The sequence below is a fragment of the Ursus maritimus genome, unplaced genomic scaffold (genome assembly GCF_017311325.1).
Source record: "Ursus maritimus isolate PB19 unplaced genomic scaffold, ASM1731132v1 scaffold_2, whole genome shotgun sequence".
Lineage (NCBI taxonomy): Eukaryota > Metazoa > Chordata > Mammalia > Carnivora > Ursidae > Ursus > Ursus maritimus.
The window spans coordinates 96,382,960-96,406,336 of record NW_024424452.1 but is presented as its reverse complement, the minus strand read 5'-3'; the positions used below and the strand labels follow the sequence as shown (position 1 = coordinate 96,406,336).

At 39.6% G+C, this 23,377-nt stretch overlaps 1 protein-coding gene across 2 annotated transcripts in view; it reads left to right on the top strand.

Moving 5' to 3' along the window:
• Nucleotides 1-23,377, top strand: part of LOC103657661 (complement receptor type 2) — a 38,841-nt gene that overhangs the window by 6,358 nt on the left and 9,106 nt on the right. Inside the window, exons 2-18 of one of the 2 annotated variants that reach the window (XM_040636392.1) lie at nt 7,360-7,749; nt 9,666-9,854; nt 10,160-10,259; nt 10,509-10,591; nt 11,089-11,496; nt 12,048-12,224; nt 12,304-12,394; nt 12,691-12,767; nt 13,776-14,183; nt 14,813-14,989; nt 15,064-15,151; nt 15,508-15,590; nt 16,096-16,488; nt 17,521-17,706; nt 19,015-19,203; nt 20,067-20,090; nt 20,771-20,846. In XM_040636392.1, coding sequence (XP_040492326.1) covers nt 7,360-7,749; nt 9,666-9,854; nt 10,160-10,259; nt 10,509-10,591; nt 11,089-11,496; nt 12,048-12,224; nt 12,304-12,394; nt 12,691-12,767; nt 13,776-14,183; nt 14,813-14,989; nt 15,064-15,151; nt 15,508-15,590; nt 16,096-16,488; nt 17,521-17,706; nt 19,015-19,203; nt 20,067-20,090; nt 20,771-20,846 — 3,139 coding nt within the window. Of the gene's footprint in view, nt 1-6,962; nt 7,750-9,665; nt 9,855-10,159; nt 10,260-10,508; nt 10,592-11,088; nt 11,497-12,047; nt 12,225-12,303; nt 12,395-12,690; nt 12,768-13,775; nt 14,184-14,812; nt 14,990-15,063; nt 15,152-15,507; nt 15,591-16,095; nt 16,489-17,520; nt 17,707-19,014; nt 19,204-20,066; nt 20,091-20,770; nt 20,847-23,377 lie in introns of those variants that run through there. The other variant, XM_040636393.1, reaches the window with a different exon arrangement.

Below are 23,377 nucleotides of genomic sequence, written 5' to 3'. Positions count from 1 at the left end.
TTCAAGATTTATTTATTTGACAGAGATATAGCAAGAGAGTGCACAAGCAGGGGGAACATCAGGCAGAGGGAGAGGGAGAAAGACTCCCTGCTGAGCAAGGAGCTCAATGTGGGGCTCAATCCCAGGACCCTGGAATCATTACCTGAGCAGAAGGCAGACACTTAGCCAACTGAGCCACCCAGGCCCCCCTTGTGTTTATTCTTTGACTTTCACCTGTACCTGTCTCAAACTTGTTTGAAAAAGAAAGAGATTTATAAATCTGATATTCAAATATCCTGCCATTCTGGAGTTGAAACTCGAGCTCTCTTTCATAACCAGAAAAATGATTTTTCCAGGTACATCCTCAAGTGTATGGGTGTTACAGTTTCTTACTCATCTCCTAGGATAAGATTTGTTTCATTAATAGTAATAATAATATTATTAATCACAGGGAGCTGTCTCAAAATGACTAGTTCCTTTTATCTAGTACCCATCAGAAGTATTTACTCTGCTCTCTTAGGGGGCATATGACTCTAATGGAATAAAATAATGAAGAATAATGAACATATTTTCATCTTGCTAGGACCAAAAGGTTTAATGATTAACAGAGTAATGTGAATTCATTTAACTAATTTTAGAGGATCATACATGTGCTGTACTTAGGGGTCTCTAATGTACTTTAGTTCCCTGTGTTATCCCAGGAAGGCTTTTATTGATAAGGTTTTAGTTTTTTGTAATGAGTCTTTAAGAATATGGAACAACTCCAGGGTCTTCATGGAATTTTATAAAAAATTATGTTCTCCAGCTCTTCCTCTAAGTCTATCCTAAAAAGTCTTTGAACTTTTGAGCTTATATCTCTGCATATGCACTTATAGTGCAAGACCGGTTCTTTGTCCCAGAAAATACTGCCACATTTTAGGTTTACTTTCTAAAGATCAAAGTTGTCAGGGTAATTGGTAACAAAACAGAAGCACAGTAGAAGTTTTAGCGTCTTCTAGTTTTGATATTCCTGTGGTCTTTGTCTCTAGGTCAGTGTAAGTTCCTGCCAAGGTATCCTTTTGCTAAGCCTAAAATTGAGAGTGATCAGTCTGAGTTTGCTGTTGGGAAAACTTGGGAATATGAATGCCTTCCTGGGTATATCAAGAGGTCATTCTCTATCACCTGTCTAAAGACCTCCAAGTGGTCAGATGCTCAGCAATTCTGTAAACGTGAGTAATCTGTAAAAGAGTCATCTTTGGGTCTATCAGTGTATGTCTATGAGCTAATCTATTATTTTCAAGATAAAAGACCAGCAAATTAGTAAATCATCTTACATTAAGGGGGTTCCTGGGTTTTCCATGTTTCTTTTATTCCTAAGAACATTGGGTATTGGGATTAAGTCATCACAGCTGGCCAGCCCTGTTTATCCTGTAAGCTCCACAACTTTGTTCTACGGTCTCCATACTGTGTTGAGTGAGATTAAAAGTTAGTATACAAAGAACACGGGTGTCACTTCATTCTTATCCCATTCAATTCAAGAAATATTTTTCAGTAACCACTAGTTGTGAAGCATTAGGCTAGATAATGGGGATGGGGGTACACAGAAAAATTAGCTAGTCTCTGCCTTTGAGGAGCTCCTATACTAGCTGTGAAGACTGGCTTTTAAATAAATGCTGTACTCTGATGTAATTTCTTTTATTTATAGAGATAAAGTTCTATGGGACCATAGGGAAGTAAATACCGAATGTTGTCTTGGAGAATTAGGGAAATCTAGGCATTACAGGCAGAGGAGATAGCATATTCAAAAGCATAGTGGTACAAAGAACAGGAAGTCTTTGGAAAAAATAATAATCCAGTGTGGCTGGAGTATAAGGAGCATGGTGGGGAATAGCAGTTAATTAAGTGGACTGAAGCTTAATTGTAATGGGCCATGCATTTTTTTCCCAATAAACAATAGTAAGTCACTGTAAGTTTTAAATGCAGGGAGGGGCAATGCCATATTTGTGTTTCTGAAAGATAATATATGCAGTGGTATAGAAGGTGTACTAGACCAATTGAGACCAAAGTTAGAAAGGTAAATTTTGCTATGCAATGATCCAATCAGAGACTACAGCAATGACTAAATAGTTGGTTTGGAGAGAGATTTCTGGAATCTGGTCACTAAAATTTGGTTAGCAGTTGAATGAAGAGCAGTGGGTAGAGGATGAGTTACAGAAAGGAAGTGATGACTATGAGTTTTTTTTAAGCCACAGACTTGGTAAATGATGCCATCAACTGACAGAACATAAAAAGGGGAAATAGAGATTACAAATTATGATTAACCACTAATAATGTTTGCAACCATTCTCAGAAGTATAGAGCGCATGCTTTAAACAAATAGTATTCTGAAGTTGACTGATCCTTTGGAAGATAGAAGTTTTGTAAATGTCAAAAATGTCTTTGAGTAAGTGTGAGTAGGCTAGTTGGCAAGTCCAGTCAGGTTGGTATTTAATATGAAACACAGAACATCCCCCAAATCCCAGTCCCAAATTCTGTTTTGTTTTGCTCTCCATTATAGGTAAATCATGTACGAGTCCTGGAGAACTCCTCCATGGCTCTGTCCTCATACCCAAGGGTGTCGTGCTTGGGTCAACAATTACATATTCTTGTGATCAAGGGTGAGTTGGCAGGAGACATCTTCAGAATACATGGGTATTAGAACAGTGGTTTCAACCAGAAACCATCAGTTCTTCAAAAGAAATCCAAGTAATTGCCACCTACCCTTAAAAATAGATAAGCAAAAAGAGAATTGCCACTCTGATCTGATCCAGAGTGAAGAGAGAAAACTCTTCAAAATTATCCACTAAAAGAGAAAGAAATTGGGGCTACTCTTCTTCTGATTTTAAATCTCCAACATTCCTGACCAGGAGCCAAATCTCATTTGGCTTTAGATTGTTGAATTTTTGTATGAGTCCTTAGTTGATCCCCATTATTTGTCATACATGATATGTATGTAACCCTTTCCCATTCTTTCAGTAGAAAAAGAACTAAGCTTTCCTAAAATGTCACACTAGCTGGAAGATGATCACCCATTTCTTTGTCTTTAGATACCGACTTATTGGTGATTCATCTGCTACATGTATTATCTCAGACAATATTGTAACCTGGGATAAGGACATGCCTCTTTGTGAAAGTGAGTAAGATGATTCCTTAATTACACCCCATGTAATTCCTCTTGTCCCCTTCTAGAGGGGAATTGGGCATCTGCACATCAAAATGAGCACCCAGGAAATTCACACCTGGTTTGGGTAGTTCTGGGCACACAGCTGTAGTTTCTCTTCTACTGTATCTCCCAATCCCACCACACTTTCCTTTGATTACAGTTCTTTGATAAGTTATTTCATAGTGAATAAGTGCTGAAATCTAAAATGTGCTATGAGATTATACACTGCCATCTTTATTCTATGCAAAATGTTGGCTGTCCTAGGTGTTTCCCATAACAGTTTATCTATACTTTGGGGTGGGGGTTGGGAGGAATGGTGACCAGATCCTAGTTTCTTGACTTTTCATCAGGCCAGTTCCATAACTTTTTCTACCTTGATACTTCCCATTAAGAATAATCTTTGAGAGGAGGATACAGAATTTCAACAATCTGGGTTAATTGTTGGCTGAGTTGAAATTTGGTTTGCAAGAGTGAAGACAAAATTCCCAGAAGGTATAACCTTTAAATGCCTTCTCTCTTTTCCCACCTACCCCTCAAAAGCTATTCCTTGTGAGCCACCCCCAGCCATCTCCAATGGGGACTTTTACAGCAGCAGTAGAGAGGACTTTTTCTATGGAATGGTGGTGACTTATAAGTGCCACGTTGGACCAAATGGAAAAAAGCTGTTTGACCTCCTGGGTGAGAAGTCAATATATTGTACCAGCAAAGACAATCAAGTTGGCATCTGGAGTGGCCCTCCCCCTCAGTGTATTCCTCCAGTCAAATGCCCAATTCCAGAAGTTGAAAATGGAATTATGGAATCTGGATTTGGACGTTCATTTTCTTTAAATGATACTGTGATGTTTAGGTGTAAGCCTGGCTTTACCATGAAAGGCAGCAACATAGTATGGTGCCAACCAAACAGCAAATGGAATCCTCCACTGCCAAAGTGCTCTAAGGGTGAGTTGTGCTGAAACTTTAGGGATCTAGAAACAAAATGAAACTTTTAGAGAAATAGATATATGGTATTTATGAGAAGAGGAGGGGAAAGATAGTTGGGTATGCTGGTTAAAGAATTTTAAAGTAAACTTTGAAAGTAATATCTAAATTTTGAAGAAGTAGGAAACTTACTATATTCTGGGACAGTACAAGATCTGCATTAATGTAGGGCAAATTAGAAGACCTAGAAGGAAGGAAGGAAGAAGGAAGGAAGGAAGGAAGGAAGGAAGGAAGGAAGGAAGGAAGGAAGGAAGGAAGGAGCGAGCCAATGATGAGAGATTTTTTTCCCCTCCAAACATATATATGATTTAATTTTATTTAAACAAGGGTCAAATAAACTCTCAATCCTATTGGCCATGCCAATGGAGGAAATTGGCTGATGTCAGAATTTGATTAAAAATACTGTAGACCTTATACATTCTCATATTGAAAAATGTGGCCTTTGTGGAACAAGGCTAGAATTAAGACTGGGTCACTTCCCCACTCTCCCTTTCTCCCCTACTCTTATTAAGAAATGTCTGACTTACTAAAAACCTGGCAACATTGGGAGGCCCTCCCACACAGCTCAGAAATGTTATCAGCCTGGTTTGGGGACAGCAGGGAGAAAGAGGGACATTGTGATAGTAAAAATGTATTATAATAGTTAGGTTCCCTTGGCTACAATATTAGTGAGAGAATATCCAAGACCTTTTTAGTTAAATGACATGGAAAATGATGAGTGGGTGTAATGTTTCCCAGCATAGATCAAGATAGGAAAAGCAGGTAGTTTCATGGTTCATCCTATCTGAAAAAATAAAGTCCCACTCCACCTCCACCCCAGCCAAAGTAGTCTCTGCCTTACACTTAGGAGTGTTGACATAACCACCTTCATCCCAACCCTGTCAACCCCAAGTTGGCTTAGGCTGTAGAGGACAAAGTTCTTATTTCAGAAATAAAAGGCCTCTGGTCCTGTTCTTTTCTCAGGGTGTCTACCACCTCCACATATCAACCATGGTAGTTATAACATCTTGGATAAGGAATTCTTTCCAATTGGACAGGAAGTGTCCTACAGCTGTGACGCTGGCTACACCCTCATTGGAACTAGCCCTATACAGTGTACATCCTTGGGAACCTGGAGCCATGCAGCCCCTGAATGTGAAGGTGCCTAAAGCTTTATTCCATCTTAAGGAAACTCAACTGTTTCCTGACTCTTCATGTGCCAGCCTTGTCTTTTTTTTCCTAGCAAAATCATGCGATGCCATTCCAAACCAACTTCTCAATGGCCGTGTGGTGGCTCCTCCTACTCTTCGGCTTGGGGCAGTGGTTTCATTTGTTTGTGATAAGGGGTGAGTGTGAAAGGAGAGGGCCTGGACTGAGACCTATGATCCATAGCTAAGCAATGCAAAAAGTGATCTCTAAAGATAGCTAAATTTTTTTTCTCTTTATTATTTTTTTCTTGTTTTCTTTATTTTGTATGACTAATAATACTAATGTGAAGCAAATCCTATTGATTTTTCTCCAACTCTATGTATTGTGCATGGCCAGGGAGAGCTAGGAATTGTCCTTTCATCATGTGAAAAAGCAAAATTTGGGGTCAGAAATTAAGGTTCCTATTATGAAGAACAATGAGGGTTCAGTAGGAGGGGTTCTTTGGGGGGTGATCTTAGGTAACAAGGTCTTTGATGTTTTCTTCAGTAGGAACTGAGGTTTTTTTCTTTCTAAATGGTCAAGAGAATTTTGACATTTGGATGCCAAAGAGGAAAGGGAGAATTCAAAAAGAGAATACTATCATTAAGTTTTTTTTTTTTCTCTATCTTTTTACCTGGTCTGAAGTCATCACATAGCTGAGCTGATTCACAATCTTGGACTTCTTCCTTAAGCCAGAAATGATTAATATCACATACTTGGGAGACGTGATTAATTCCATGCAGCTGAAAATTGATTTGTTCTGGTGATGATTTGCAACTCCTTATTATTTAAGGTACCAATTAAATGGCCAATCTTCTAGTCAGTGTGTCTCAGAAGGAATGAGAGTACTCTGGAATAATACGTTTCCTGTCTGTGAACGTGAGTAGAAAACAAAAATAATCAAGTATAGATCTTGTCTCCTGATTTTTGGTGTATTCCCATGCATAACATCTTATTCATATGTGTGCTTTGAGTATATATATACATGCCAGTCTTCTGTGTGATCTAGGATGCAGACCAAAGCTAAATTTATTGAATTGACTACATATTGTATCAAGTATTCTATATTTAAAGATAAATGCTCTCAATGTTCTCCCTACTGAAACTGAGTAGCACTGATGTGCTGAAGTGGTTTGGCTGGGTCTTCCTATGCCATTTCCTCTACTGATGAGCAACTCTTGGAGCTCAATGGAAATCAACCAGAAGTTCTGGATGTTGGCAGTTTTTCCTTTATTCTGAGACTCATTCAGGAAAGATGTGCATATATCAACACAGCTATAAACAATATCCTTCATGTGTATTAGGACAAGGAAGTAAAAACTAGGAGGTCATTATTCAAAACCTCTGATCACTTTCTGTGGGCTTTTTCAAAGGGGTCCAGCATCAAAGGATAACAAAGGATCTGCAGTGAGGCTGCAGAATCTTCAGTAGTAAGACAAAATGTGTTCTCACCACTTGTAGCCCCAGTTGTATATTTGAGACAGGCATTGGATAATTAGTATGTTCCAGGTATCATACTTGTCATTTTCAGGTACTTTTATCTCACTGGATTCTTCTTGTAACCTTATGAAGTAGCTTGGATCATACTATAGACAAAGAAATTGAGGCTTAGAGAGGGTAAGACTTGCCTAGTCACACAGCTATTGAATGACAGTGGGGATTTGAAACCAAGTCTATTGAGCTCAAATTTCACTAGTGAGTCGTGCCTCCCCACATGTGATTAACGTATTATTAAGATTCTTCTTCTGTGCTGTTTGCCTTTTGTTTCACTAGAAAATTGATGAGACTCTAAAGTATTCAATAAATTCTGTTTCATTGTTACTGTTTGGTCAGGATGGAGTTTATAGACCCGTTGATTTGTTTGCTGCAGATGGAGAGAAATGTAAGAAGTTAGGAGGTTGGGGCTAAGCATGGACTATGAATAAGAAGTAAATTATACAAATGTCTATCTGTCTGAAAAAGTGACATGACCTATTTTTGGACCTTTCATCTAAATTTAAATCTTTTCATTGTCAGGATTAGTATGACCACATATTTCCTTGTTTACTTTTCAGGGATTTCTTGTGACCCTCCTCCTCCTATCAAAAATGGTTGGAATAGTTATTCTACTGGTTCCATACCTCTTAACACTGTGGTAAGGTACTCTTGTTTTAAGACCTTCAAGCTCATTGGAGAAAGAATCCTTTTTTGTATAAGTAAAGACCAAGTGAAAGGAATCTGGGATAAAGCTGCTCCTGTGTGTGAATATTATAATACAAATTCTCTTTGCCCTGAGCCCATAGTGGCAGGAGGATACAGAAATAAAAAATCTAGACCACCATACAGACATGGTGATTCTGTGACATTTACCTGTAATACCAACTTCACCATGAAAGGAAACAAATCTGTTTGGTGCCAAGCAAATGGAACCTGGGGGCCAACACCACTACCAACCTGTGAGAGTGGTAAGTAAAAACAAACACAAAGCCAAGTGGGGAGGCTGAAACCTTGCATTTCTGTGCAGATCAAGTCTTCATTCTGAAGGAAGAACAGTATGGATGTATGAATGGTGGGAGTGGAGGGGAGGGAAAAGGGGGAAAATTATGGTTTCTTGTTTTTCCTTAGTCCTGGAGGGATATAAATGTTCATTCAACAAACATCAATAGAGCAAAAAATAATGGGAAAATGTAACTGAACATACCTAATAATTGAATGGAATAAGTCTCACAGGGATGGGGGTCAGAGTTGCTTGGGATGTGGAAATTAGTTGGTTTTAAACTATGTATCTGGGTTACTGTTTTTTTTTTTTAATGATTTTTTATTATATTATGTTAGTCACCATACAGTACATCCCCGGTTTCCGGTGTAAGGCTCGATGATTCATTAGTTGTGTATAACACCCAGTGCACCATGCAATACGTGCCCTCCTTACTACCCATCACCTGTCTATCCCATTCCCCCACCCCCCTCCCCTCTGAGGCCCTCAGTTTGTTTCTCATAGTCCATAGTCTCTCATGTTTCATTCCCCTTCTGATTACCCCCCTTTCTTTATCCCTTTCTTCTCCTATCGATCTTCCTAGTTTTTATGTTCCATAGATGAGAGAAATCATATGATAGTTGTCTTTCTCTGCTTGACTTATTTCACTTAGCATTATCTCCTCCAGTGCCACCCATGTTGTAGCAAATGTTGAGAACTCGTTCTTTCTGATAGCTGAGTAATGGGTTACTGCTAAATTGAGAAGAAATGTGGGATCTAATAGCAAAATACACCCAATGGATTTATTTATTTATTTGAAAGATTTTACATATTTGAGTGGGAGGAAATGAGTGAAGGGAAGGACAGAGAAGCAGACTCCCCACTGGGCAGGGAACCCAATGAGGGACTCGATCCCAGAACCCCAGGATCATGACCCTAGCCAAAGGCAGACACTCAACCTTGACTGAGCCACCCAGGTGCCCCCGCCCAATGGATTTAAAACTCATTTTTGAATAGGCATTGGGCTATTCTGGCAGAAATGATGCTCTGTTATCTGTGGTCTCTATGGATATTTTCTGAAGTGGTCCACTATTGTCCAACTCACCTATGAAGCCATAGTATTTCAGATCAAATGACTTTAAAGATAGGGGCCACTATAAGTTCTTCATTTTCTTATCATTTGGTTGCAGCTGAAACCTAAAGCTGAATTTCAATTACACAATTACAGGGACTGGCAGTACTTGATAAAATTTATACCATCAAAATTAGCTGTTTTCTTAATAAAGAACAGTATCGATCAGTTCTAAATCAATTGAATTGAAAATGCTGTCAAATCATTAGAAAAATATGGATCTGTCTATAAATATGTATATAATCTTGGAGGTAAGGAAGATCTTAAGATAGTCAAAAATGGGGTGACCATGGAAAACAATTAAACCTTTAGAAAGATTTAGATAGATCTATATGTATTGACTTGCAAAAATGTAGACAGATTACTAAGCAAAAAAAAGGCATAGAATAATATGTATTAAGTGCACATACATACACATACTATGTGTATATATGTATCATATATAGGATCCCCAAAATGTATATTACTAATGTCAGGCAGGATGACCCCCTAAATAATAACATGCTACTTTTGGTGCAGAGAACAGGCTATGGGTAGAAGGAGAGTATGGGAAAAAATGAACTTTCTTTGGTAATTGAAATTTTTCACAAGGCAAATGTAATTCTTGTAGCTAAAAACAAAAATGTACCATTTGTGGTATAAAATGCATACACTTAAGCCACACCTGTCTGATCTTTAAAAGGCTAAATGTTTGGATCTATGTATTGAGTCAAAATCTCGATTGTGAAGGGTATGTCATCTGATGGCCTTTTTCCTAATGTGTGTGTGTAAAGATTTCCCCCAGGAGTGTCCACCGCTTCCCACCATCCCCAATGGATCTCACACAGGGGAGGGGGTTGGCCCCTTTGCCCCAGGATTATCTGTGACTTACAGCTGTGAACCTGGTTACTTGCTTGTTGGAGAAAAGACCATTAGATGTTTGTCTTCGGGGAAGTGGAGTGCTGTTATTCCCACATGTAAAGGTATCTACATTTACAACAAATTTTAAGAATTGGGGCTATTCTGTGGTACCTGGGTGGCTCAGTCACGTTAGCCTCAGACTGTTGATTTTGGCTCTGGTCATGATCTCAGGGTTGTGAGATGGAGGCCCATATTGGGCTTCATGCTGAGCCTGGAGTCTGCTTGAGATTCTCTTTCCCTCTCTCCATCTTGGCTGTTCCCCCCAACTTAGGCGCATGTGCTCTCCCTCTCTCTCTCTCTCTCTCTCTCTCTCTCTCTCTCTCTCTCTCCCTAATGCTAATTAATTAATTAGGGCTTCTTTCCTTAGAGGCACAGTGTGAACCTCCAGGACCTTTTCTCAATGGACGGATAAAGGCCCCTCCAAGTCTTCGGGTTGGTGCAACTGTGAACTTTGACTGTAACGAAGGGTGAGTGTCAGGAGGGCCTTGGAGATTTAATTCACTGGGTTTATGTGTGCATGGTGTGACTTGTGACACCTGCCAAGGGTTCCTCTGTGAGAATCCAGGGATAGCCTATGGTGAAGCTGGGAGAGAGAATGCTTATGAAAGGAGTTGGTACGCATCAATTAAGTGAATTTGTCTTGGATTTTAAGTGGAGGCTGTTTCTCTGCAACACCTGCTGCCTTCTTGTCCTGAATGATCCCCCTCTGTCCCCAGGTATCGGTTACAAGGCCAATCTTCCAGTCAATGCGTAATTGCTGGACAGCGGGCGTCTTGGACCAGGATGCCAGTATGCAAAGGTTAGAAAACTGTGGTTTGTAGCTAGTTCCCTGGTCCTTGAACAGAACACTCCATTCTCGGCTAACAAAAAGCTTTTGGTCCAGTCATTACTATACAGAATCTTATAGAGCAGAGATCTCACGTAGACATCTCAAAGGGGTATGTTCTTCACTGAAGCATCCTTCAGCCACCTCCTTACTCTCTGCTTACTCATGTGAAACAGGGTTCCTAGGGTCTTCCTTCTCTGAAAGCACTGTAGACTTGCCAGCCAGGCCAGGCACAGAAAGGGGATTGCATTTTCAGTAGAAGAAATCAAAGGATCACCCCAGTAGATATACTCAGGAATAAAGTTCTAAATCCTACTTTTAAAATCATATTGCTATAGCTGCCTTGATTGGTATGTTACAGATTCAAGTATCACTGTCCCTGATCCTAGGAGGGGACGTGGTACAAGCAACATCCAAGGCATTCTTCGTTTGAGGTGCAGCTGCAATCTTGTCATTTCTAATTTCTCTAGAAATTCTTTGCCTGCCACCTCCTTCTATTCTCAATGGAAGACATACAGGCAGCTCTTCAGAGAACATTCCTTATGGAAGCACAGTCACTTACACCTGTGACCCGGACCCAGAGAAAGGAGTGAGCTACATCCTTATGGGGAAGAAGACTATCCGTTGTATCACCAATAGTCAGAAGACTGGAATCTGGAGTGACCCTGCCCCAAGCTGTGAACTTTCTAGTTCTTCCGTTCAGTGTCCACCTCCCCAGATCCAAAGAGGCCAAATATCATCTGGGCAGAAAGAGCGATATTCCTATAACGACACTGTGGTATTTGCTTGCACATATGGCTTCACCCTAAAGGGCAGCAAGGCAATCCGATGTAATGCCCAAGGCATATGGGAGCCATCGGCACCAGTCTGCGAAAAGGGTGGGTATTCCAATACTCAGAGAATGTGCTACTGATTCATTTCTTTTAAAGAGTTACAGGATGGGGTTATGGATTTAAGCAGGGCCTTTTCCAGTTTCTAGTCCCCTCAATTCTGCTACATATAGTGAATATAAATTATATCGGTTTTCTTAACATCACCCCTCCAACTGTTGTTCCATTTTGTGGGTGTATCCTTGGAGAAAAAGCATTAGGGATCACTAAGTTGCCTCCTTCTCTAGGGAAAAAAAAGTGCTGTTTGTTTCAATAGTAATTTTTTAAGGGAAGTCAGCAAAACCCCCACCCCAGGATATATCCCATTAAATACATTGGAGATGATTCCCTAAAAAAAAAGAGACAGAAGAGTTAGAGCCCCAAGTAGAAACTGAACAAAGTCTGCGGCAGCCTAAGTGCAGAAATGAAAAAAAAAAAAAAAAAAAAAAAAAAAAAAAGATGAACCACTGATCTAAAATTACCCAAAACTGAGCTACATATTAATAATATCTTTGTTTCTTTCTGTTGTTTATATAAGAAAAAATTTTCTTTTCCTTTAGGGTGCCAAGCCCCTCCTAAAATCCTCAATGGACAAAAGGAAGGTGGATACATGGTCCGCTTTGACCCAGGAACATCTATAAAGTACAGCTGTGACCCTGGCTATGTGCTCGTGGGGAAAGAATCCATACGTTGTACCTCTGAGGGGGTGTGGACACCCACTGCCCCCGAATGCAAAGGTGCCAGGCTTTGCATGTAGATGTTTTATGGTTTTGAGGTTGCCTTCAGCTGATTTCTCACGCAGGTCTCTTTTCTTAGCGGCGGAGTGTGAGCCTATTGAAGAGCAAGTCTTCAACAAACCCCAGGATCAATTTGTTAGACCAGATGTTAACTCTTCTTGCGACGAAGGGTGAGTGAGGGCTGCCTCAGCCTGAACCAGGTCTGGCTTATCTGTGCACACTACAAGCTCTGCTGTCTGCATTTAACTCAAAGAGCCTTCCTTGTCACCTCTTCTCAGAAGGGTTGATTGCACTGTTGTTGTGTGCGTGGAAATGCTGCCTATGCGATGGATGGATGGTGCTGATGCTGGCTACATATTTGTCCCTATTATTTCTTGTCCTAAAAGTGGTGAGTCTGCTTTGAGCCAGCAGCCTTGCTTAACTTAGTGGTCACCAGATGGCAAATGACATGACTCTTTGTCTCTAGGTACCGGTTAGATGGCAGTGTTTATCAGAAGTGCCAAGGTGCAATTCCTTGGTTTATGGAGACTCGTCTTTGTACAGGTGAGTAGCAAAAATGATGGAGGACCTGAAACAGTGTGAGATGTACGCATTTCCTGGGAGATTTCTGTTAGAGGCCGTGTTATGGGAAAACAAATATTAGATTCTGTTCGATTAACTTTGTCAACAGTTCTAGTTGCACAGTTTTGCTGTCGTTCTGCTGCCACCTCTTTCTACTTCGTAGCATGCCAATCAATTTAAATGTATGTCCTTTCTGATTCTCTTCTTTTGATTTAGGAGTTTAGGAACAATGAGGACAGTGAGTATATGAGCCACTATCCTTGATTTGGGGAACACTGTAGTTTAGTGGAGAGAGAGGGGACTTGTGTGGGATCTGAGCTCAGATTCTGTTGCTATTGCTTAATTTGAGCTGGGGCAATTTATGTAACTTCTTGGAAATTCCAGCCTCTTATCTGGAAAGTTAAATTGAGACTCCAGATGTCAATGTTATTAAATTTAAATTTACTTTGTAGATGAGAAAATTACCTGTCAAAAGTAGATGCTCAATTGACAGTGATTCTTGGCTAACCTATCATATCATCTCAGCACAAAGATGATACTCAAAAAACCTTAATTCTACCCCCCCATGTCTTTTATTCACTTACGGGTTCTTTTAAAAAACAACGATTTTAATTACCAATTTATGACTGGACTTCACTGCCTCACAATATGATACTAATGAACATGTTCACTTTTAACAAATTACAAAAATCTTTGCTATGATATCTGTTTAAATCGAGTTTTACTGTATGGTGACTAACATAATATAATAAAAAATATTATTATTAAAAAAAAGATAAATCGAGTTTTACGTACATAATGAGCTTTGATGTAGCTCCTATCATCCAAACTCATCCATATCCTCCAGGAAATCCGATGATAACAGGTTCATAACCAGCTTCATTCCTCTTCTTTGGTGTCTTCATTTCTCTTCTTTTGTGTCACTTCATCTTCTCTTCTTTGGTATCTGATACTGGAGCGGAATTCTACAGTAAATTCTCATCTCTCTAGAAATCACCTGCCCACCACCTCCTGCCATCTACAATGGGAAACACACAGGGAATTCCTCAGGACATGTTCTGTATGGAACCACGGTCACCTACACATGCAACCCTGGGCCAGAGAGCGGAGTGGAATTCAACCTTATTGGGGAGAGTACCATCCGTTGTACAAGCAATGACCAAGAGAGGGGCACCTGGAGTGGCCCTGCCCCTGTCTGTAAACTTTCCCTCCCTGTTGTTCAGTGTTCACCTGTCCAGGTTGCAAATGGATATAAGATATCTGGCAAGGAAGCCCCATATTTCTACAATGACAGTGTGACATTCAAGTGTAAGCATGGATTTACTTTGAAGGGCAGCAGTCAGATTCGTTGCAAAGCCAATAGCACCTGGGATCCTGAAATACCAGTTTGTGAAAAAGGTAAAGACCCAATGGGGGAAAATGAGGTATTTGCTTATTTATTCTTGTTTATTAGCTCCAACCCAAAACTAGAGTCATAGAAAAAGGCAAAGGTGCACAGATTACTATCCCATTTCTCCCATTCTGTGATTGAATGTCTTATGTGTTTTTATATGTTCTTCATGTAAATGCCCCTTTGAATCTGGTATGTATTCAGGGTAGATAATGAGAGGACCTTTACTTTTTTATTTTTTTCAAGTTTTTATTTAAATTCCAGTTAGTTAACATACAGTGTAATATTAGTTTTAAGTATAGAATTTAGTGATTCAACATTTCCATACAACACCCAGGGCTCATCGCAAGTGCCCTTCTTAATCCCCATCACATATTTCACCCATCCCCCACCACCTCTCTTCTGGAAACCATCAGTTTGTTCTCTATAGTTAAGAGTCTGTTTCTTGGTTTTCGAGAGGACCTTTTAAAGGTTCCTGGTTCCTGCAAAAGAGCAGAAAACATTTGGTGATTAGAGCTTCATAATCTTTGGCTTAAAAGTTTCAGATTGTCTGCTGTCAAATGTTGTATACTTAATGTTCTTGAGTATAAATTCCTTTTTTTGTTGTTGGTATTTATGTGGGGAGTTTTCTCTTCAGGCTGCCAGCCACCTTTTGGGCTCCAACATGGTCAGCATACAGGTGGAAATAGGGTCCTCTTTGTCTCTGGGATGACTGTAGACTACACCTGTGATCCTGGCTACTTGCTTGTGGGAAACAAATCCATTCACTGTATGCCTTCAGGAAATTGGAGTCCTTCTCCCCCTCGGTGTGAAGGTACTTTCAGTTGCAGAGTTGTTTTTCTCTGTGATATCAGGCATGCATAAATAATTCAAACTTTGCTCTTCTAGAAGCACTGTGTCAACCCGTGAGAGAAGGTTTTCAAGAGCCTCCCATGCCTTCACATGTGGTGCCATTTAATACATCCTGTCAAGACGGGTGAGTATGAGATGGTCCATTCTGAAAAGAGGTCTACCTCATTTTGTGCATTAATTCTGCCCTCAACTTGTCTTGGTGACCCCTCTAAAGGTCTGTCATTGTCACACTCACAGAGAATGTGAGGTTCCAGAGGTCTAACTAACATCTCTCATTTCTCAGTCCTTTCTTGACATGGAAATGGCTTTGCTGTGGAAAACTCTATGTCTAAAGTAGTTTTCTTACTTGGAGGGCCAAGAGTTTCAGCTCCTGTCTGCCGAAGCTCTTATTTAGAGGTGTCCGTATATCTGTGGTTTGAGGAAGCTAGGTTGCAGAGATGTGATACTGGGAAGAGGAAATGCATTACAATCTCTCTCTAGGTATCAGTTGACTGGACATACTTATCGGAAGTGTCAAGATGCTGAGAATAGGGTTTGGTTCCAAAAGATCCCACTTTGTAAAGGTAAGTTAGAAAAAAAAATTGTTGGTGGGGTTGTATGGGGTTAGAGAGGGAAGGCCACTGAAGAACTAGCCTTATAACTACCTCAATAGTCTATGTGTTCTATCTCATTGTACATAAGATAAGACAAATCTTATCTTTCAAAATGTCAGCACTGGCATTGGGGAAAAGAAGTGGTCAGGTAGGAACTGAGTATTTGCCATACATCTGCTCAAGATTTAAGAAGAAACTATATATATGGCCTATATTTCTAGTGTATGGGAACATAGCCATATTTATTCCTTTCTTAATACTTTGTTTTCTGAATTTGTTTGGAATAAGTATGTATTACTTGCATAGAGAATTTAATAACACTGTTTTAAAGGAAGCATCATCTGGGTTCTAAAAATCTAGATTATTTTATGGTTACATGCAGTACGTGCAGTAGCCTAGTTTCTTTTGTGCCTGACTGAAGACTGTCCACCTTGGTGTGCTCGCTGAAGCAGAATTTCCTGAATCTCTTCTACAGTAATTCACTGTCAGCCTCCACCCGTCATTGACCATGGAAGGCCCAGTGGCGTGATGGCAGAACCCTTTCTATATGGAAAGGAAGTCTCTTATGAATGTGACCAAGGCTTCTCTCTTCTCGGAGAGAAAAATATACGATGCATAAGTGATTCTGAAGGACATGGATCTTGGACGGGACCTCCCCCAAAGTGCTTAAAATCTCCTCCTGTGATTCACTGCCCTAGCCCAGAAGTCAAACATGGGTACAACCTCAACAAAACTCGTTCCTCATATTCTCACAATGACACAATATACGTCGCCTGCAATCCTGGCTTCATCATGAACGGCAGTCACGTGATTAGGTGTCATACCAATAACAAATGGGTGCCAGGTGTACCGACTTGTATCAAGAAGGGTAAGCTTTTTTAAGGAATAAAGTATGGGGTGTTGCCCAGAATGAAGAAAAAGGGCTTTGAATCTACACTGACCATTTGAACTACAGAAAAGCGAAGGCAATCACATTGCTTTACGAGATACCCACCTTGTCTTCTCATTTGATTCTTTTTTTCCCTTCCCTTTCTAGGTGTGTTGAGCAAAAGTACATGGTTAACTTCCAAATTTAGGGAGTCTCTAGAATTTATTCTTTTTACTGATTTATAATTTAAGGAAAAACACACATACTTTTGGGAGGGCAAGTGTTTGGCAATAATATTGCTTGATAATTTGATATTTAAGGCTGTGAAACCAGCCAGAAAGAGGACTTTGGGTTTGTGGAGATGAACATTGGCCCTCAAACGCACTGAATTGTCTTTCTTGTCATTTTAGTTCTCATTCGGCAGTTTTATTCCTGTCAGTAACTATCTACAACAGAGGCTGCCAATCGGTGCCCCAAGAACTGAATTCAGCTCACCAGAATGGTTTTCTTTGGCTAGCACAGTAGTCTCATCCTAAGTGAAACCCATCTGCACAGCACTGAAGATAAACACTGAATGTCTAATACATTCAGTGAGGGCCCCCTTTGGTTTCCTGCAAGACACCTGTATCTTGAACCAGGCAATGGCTGCCCTTTTTGGGACAGATGCTCTCTGATTTGTCCTATCTGGTGGCTTCAGTTCCTGGTTCCTGAAGGCATTTGAGTGTGAGACGCTTAAACTACAGTCTCTTTGCTATTTAAAGGGAAAAGAAAAGAATACTATTAGCCGATAGATTACAATCATGGGCCACGATCATTGACATTTCATAATGTTACTTTTGACATTATTCTTCAGATCCCATATGCAGGCAATGCAAATTTCTGTCCAGTGCTACTTGGTTTAGGTGGAATGAATATTTCTGAATACCAATTAGTTGGCTTGTTTCCTACCTTCTTTCAGTATTGCAGTCACCCACAGATAGTGATAGCACAGATCTGTGCTAAATTAAAGATCCTTTTTTATTGGTGTCTAAGCTTTCTTAGGATGTCAACCTCCACTTACAATACCCAATGGGAATCATACTGCTGGAGATATAGTTCGATTTGCTCCTGGAATGTCAATCCTGTACAGCTGTGACCAAGGCTACCTGCTTGTGGGAGAGGCACTCCTCCTTTGCACACATGATGGAACCTGGAGCCAATCTACCCCTTATTGTAAAGGTATGGTGTCTGTTATTCTCCTGTTTTTAAATCTAATTTCTCCCAAATAGATATTCAGTTAGGAACTTTCAACTTAAAATAAATAGGGGCGCCTGGGTGGCTCAGTCGTTAAGCGTCTGCCCTCGGCTCAGGGAGTGATCCCAGCGTTGTGGGATCGAGCCCCACATCAGGCTCTTCCACTATGAGCCTGCTTCTTCCTCTCCCACTCCCCCTGCTTGTGTTCCCTCTCTCTCTCGCTGTCTCTCTCTGTGAAATAAATAAATAAAATCTTTAAAAAATAATAATAAAATAAATTAGTTAAATAAATGCATTAATTGGATCATTTAATTAAATGCATTTAATTGGATTGATTCAAGTGGATGAATACCTTAATTAGTCTAAATACCACAAAATAAGAAAAAATGACTTAGGGTGTAGCTTATCTGGGGAGTGACCACTTATGCAGCCCTTTAAATATAGAAAATTGAAGCACTTATACAAATTAAACAACTGAAGTGCAGGTTGAATTTACCTGTGGTTGTAGTTATGACAAGTGTGCATTTGACAAAATATTGATAAAAAACACAATGATCTGTCAGTATATTTCCTCTAAGGGGTGGTGGAATTATGGGTATTTTTTAAATAAAAGCTTCAGAATTTCATTTTCATTAACATAAACAATGCATATGAAATAGGGTTAGTGAGTTAGTATCTAATATTTGTCGAGTACCTTTTACTAAATGCCAGAAACTGCACACAATATTTTACATGCATTATCTCATTCATCTTCCTGAGATCCAGATGAAGTTGGTGTCATTATTATTCCTGTATGACAGACGAGGTCTCTGTAGAATGGAGAGATTTGTAACCTACCCAAAGTCACGCAGCTGGGGAAGTCCTACAGTCATGATTCAAATCCAAAATCTACCACTATTGCCCCCTATGCTGTGAGACGAAAGAAGAAATGAGGAAGTACATTCACATATGGACAGTTATAGAGTAACAGTGGAGCCGGTGAAACAGTCATTGAGAATTCTTGATATTACCCATTCTCCAAGAGGCCATTAAAATTACCCAACACTAGTAGTTTAGAAACTAAAGCACAAAGAAGGAAAAGAATCTGGCTTAAATTACCTAGAGGTAATTGAGATGGATGGTTGATACAGAAAGACTCCGCCTAGGATGTCCTTTTGTGTTATCACAGTGAAGCTTTCCTTACTGAGAATGAACCGAGTTGGCTTCCTAAACCTTTCCATTCAAGGAAGTGCCTACTTCCTTGAGAAAAGGCTAAAATATGACCCAGCTTCCATTAGCTTTCTTTCATTTCAGAGGTAAACTGTAGCTCCCCAGAGTATATGAATGGAATCCAGAGGGGGCTGGAGCCTGGGAAAATGTATCAGTATGGTGCGATCGTCACTTTGGAGTGTGAAGAGGGGTATACCCTGGAAGGCAGTCCCCAGAGCCAGTGTCAGGATGATCAAGGATGGAACCCACCCCTGGCTGTCTGCAAATCACCAGGTAACTGTGAAAGGCTTCCTTGCCTGGGGCTCATCTTGTCTCACTGGAGAGAAGAGAAGAGTGAGGCGTATCTGTCAATGTTAGGGACTTCTAGGTTTTAAACTGATGGGGTCTGTGACCAGTGCTACAGAAACAGACGAATTTGAAGTTAGTGGCCTATTCTGGAAAAACCAAAACTTTCTGAGGATGGGGGAAGTAAAGAAGAAAATAAAGGGAGAGGAGTACTAACTTACAAGATGCAGAACCAACAACCTTATATTTTGAAAAGAGTCGTTACTGAGATTTCCCTTGCTGAACCTTGATTTATATGTACTTACTAATTTGACAGGGACCTCCAAAAAATATGGTGAACAACCTGTTGTAATAGTTACGACTTGCATTCTAACCTGAGAAATCTCTGATTATAAAGTTGAGTACATTGGCTTTTTTCATTCATGAACTACCCTAACTTACAGTGTTATGTTTTTAAACATCCAGTGAATTGTTACATAAAAAATGAGGGGGGCGCCTGGGTGGCACAGCGGTTAAGCGTCTGCCTTCGGCTCAGGGCGTGATCCCGGCGTTATGGGATCGAGCCCCACATCAGGCTCCTCCGCTATGAGGCTGCTTCTTCCTCTCCCACTCCCCCTGCTTGTGTTCCCTCTCTCGCTGGCTGTCTCTGTCTCTGTCGAATAAATAAATAAAATCTTTAAAAAAAAATGAGGAAGAGTGCATACAATCCAGGGTCCCAATACATCTTTTTAAGTAGATTTTGAGAGAAAGGAGCTGAGTGTTGTCTTTGGGGATATTACCATGGGACTTTGGGCTGCAGTGAAGTTGAACGCAACTAGACTAATATTTTTGTGATTTTGTATTCTCCTTAGCCTCACTTGCTCCTCTTCTTAGTGGTAAGTTTTCTTAAATATTTGAATTAAATTTTTAATGATGTTTTATAAAATATATATATATCAAATTTGAGGCCCGTTATTTTTATTTTTCACTCTAACTCCTAGGAAATTATCCTTTTTGGTGTCTTAAAGTTCTTTTAATATGCAGTTCATGTTACAAACGGACACTTTTGGATAGAGTTGAATAAATGATTTAAAAAGCCAGCTATTCCCAGTTTTTCAAGTGAAAGTTGAGTTTATATTAACTTTTGATCTTTTGCATGATTTGGTACTATCAAACAGGCTGACTTATTCTGCAACAGCAAAATATATTTTCCAACTGAGAGTTAAATGTTGTTATGCCAAGTTGTGGGATCCTTGTGTCCTGAGCTCCTAATATCACCCCAGTAACGAGAATATTACCGATAAAACTGAAAGGGACAGAAGAGCTCAACAGAAACTTGACTGGAGCCCTGTGGTCAAATGCTTGGTGCTTTAGATTAAATGTGGACTGGATTGAATCAGAAAAAAACATAAGCCCAAGTATGATTATTTAGTAATTTAACATTTATATGGCTAACAAAGGATAAGTATAAAGTCCCACAACAATTTCCCCACCACTGGGAATAGCCCAACAATCACTTCAAAACAATATAGGTCGCAATTTTCTGGCATTTGATACTTGCTGTTTTGTTTTCTAGGTCTTTCTGCAGGTTCAGTACTTCTCGTATTCTTGATTGGTGTTACCTTATGCACAATATTAAAACACAGAGAACGGTAAGTTCAATGCATGCTTGACCAAAGGGCACAAAAGGTTTTGGCTTCTTGCCTGAAACTAAACACAGAAGCACAAGTCATATGATATAAATATTGTAGTGTGCAGTAAGAGATCTTGTGCCATATAGAAGGAAGCCTTCTCTGTGAGGACTTAAAAAATATCAAGCACTTATTTTATTTGAATGATGTTTATTCAGATGATATATATTAAAAAAATCTAGAAAATCAAAATTTTTAAAATCCCAGTGGTAACAACTGTAGATATATTGGTATATTCCTATCTGATCTTATATTCTTTATCTCCTTTTAACTGAAATTTTGATAGGATAGCCCCCGCTTTAATTTTTTAAATTTGGCTTTTGTCTCTTGTATTTTTATGTTTATGTTTTCTTTTTAGTTATATAATAGTATGTTGTTCTATGTATTTCTATATTGTGGAAATTTTAGGTTCCTTCCACATTTATTTTGATAATAAATAAAGATACAAGAAATACCTTCAAATAAACCTTTTTCCACATCTATTTATTTCTGTAGCATAAATGTCTTGAATTACTAAGGGTAAGAGTATGAACATTTAAGATGCCTAATCAATATTGCCAAATGACTCCATAAAGTTTGTTCTAACTTGACCATATGTCAAATAATTAATATATTTTGATATGTTGTGTCTCTGGACTTCTTTTCCTGCTGTATTGATTTTTCTTTCCATCGCAAATTACTTTGTGTTTAATTAACATAGCTTTCTACTGTTATATATGGTAGGTCAAGAATTCCTTTACTATAATTTTTTAGGATTTTCCTTTCTCTTCTCTTCTGCTTATTCTTACCAGGTGATTTTTAGATCATTTGGCATTTCCAAAAAACATATGTTGTGATTGCATTTAAGTCTATAGATTAGTCTGTGAGAAGCTGACATCTTTTCTGTAATGTGTTCCCATTCAGAAACATTCAAGGCCTTTCTATGTGTTGAAGTAAACTTTTCTCTCATTTGGTTGTTGTTTTCATGACTACTTAAGTATATTACTAGGTTTCCATGTTTTGTTATATCATGTTTTATTATGCAGAAATAAGATATACTTTTCTTTTTTTTTTTGATGTAAAGTTCGATGATTCATTAGTTGCGTATAACACCCAGTGCACCATGCAATACGCGCCCTCCCCACCACCTATCACCAGCCTATCCCATTCCCCCACCCCCTCCCCTCTGAAGCCCTCAGTTTGTTTCTCAGAGTCCATAGTCTCTCATGCTTCATTCCCCCTTCTAATTACCCCCCCTTTCTTTATCCCTTTCTTCTCCTACCGATCTTCCTACTTCTTATGTTCCATAAATGAGTGAAACCATATGATAATTGTCTTTCTCTGCTTGACTTATTTCACTTAGCATTATCTCCTCCAGTCCCGTCCATGTTGCAGCAAATGTTGAGAAATCGTTCTTTTTGATAGCTGAGTAATATTCCATTGTATATATGGACCACATCTTCTTAATCCAGTCATCTGTTGAAGGGCATCTTGGATCCTTCCACGATTTAGCTATTGTGGACAATGCTGCTATGAACATTGGGGTGCATATGGCCCTTCTCTTCACTACGTCTGTATCTTTGGGGTAAACACCCAGTAGTGCAATGGCTGGGTCATAGGGTACCTCAATTTTTAACTTCTTAAGGGACTTCCACCCTGTTTTCCAGAGTGGCTGTACCAACTTGCATTCCCACCAACAATGTAAACAAATTAATTTTTAAAATTTATTTATTTATTTGACAGAGAGAGAGAAAGCACAAGCAGGGGGAGAGGGAGGAGCAGGCTCCTTGCTGAGCAGGAAGTCTGATGGGGGGCTCGATCCCAGGACCGCAGGATCATGACCCAAGCTGAAGGCAGACATTTAACGACTGAGCCACCCAGGTGCCCCTAACATTAATTTTTTAGACATTTTAATCTATAAAGTAATATTGCCCTAGTAGGCTATGTGATATTTGGTGGGTACAGAAAGCAAGTGGTCAGTAGTGGGGAATTTTGATCAGAAAAAAAATTCCATAGTGAAGGAAATGTTTCAAGCAAGCTTCAAGAGATTGTGGACAAGGAGAAAAAGGTATTCCAAGTGGAAGGAGCAGCCTGAGTGATGACCCAGAGGCTTGTCTTTCCATTAGGTATTATAGGAACTATGTTAGCAATTTGACATAACTGTGATGGTGACTGAAGGAGAAGGTAGCATAGATTTAGGTGTAGGGATGGCATAAAAGACCCCTCTGACCCATAAATCCTGTGTCAGAATATTCTGTTAAGTGCAAAAGATACCATTTTAGCAAATGAGACCATCAAGAATCAGCCTGGGAATGTCTCTGTGCTTAGGTTTTTTTTTTTATAATAATATTTTTTTATTATATTATGTTAGTCACCATACAGTACATCCCTGGTTTTTGATGTAAAGTTCGATGATTCATTAGTTGCGTATAACACCCAGTGCACCATGCAATACGCGCCCTCCCCACCACCTATCACCAGCCTATCCCATTCCCCCACCCCCTCCCCTCTGA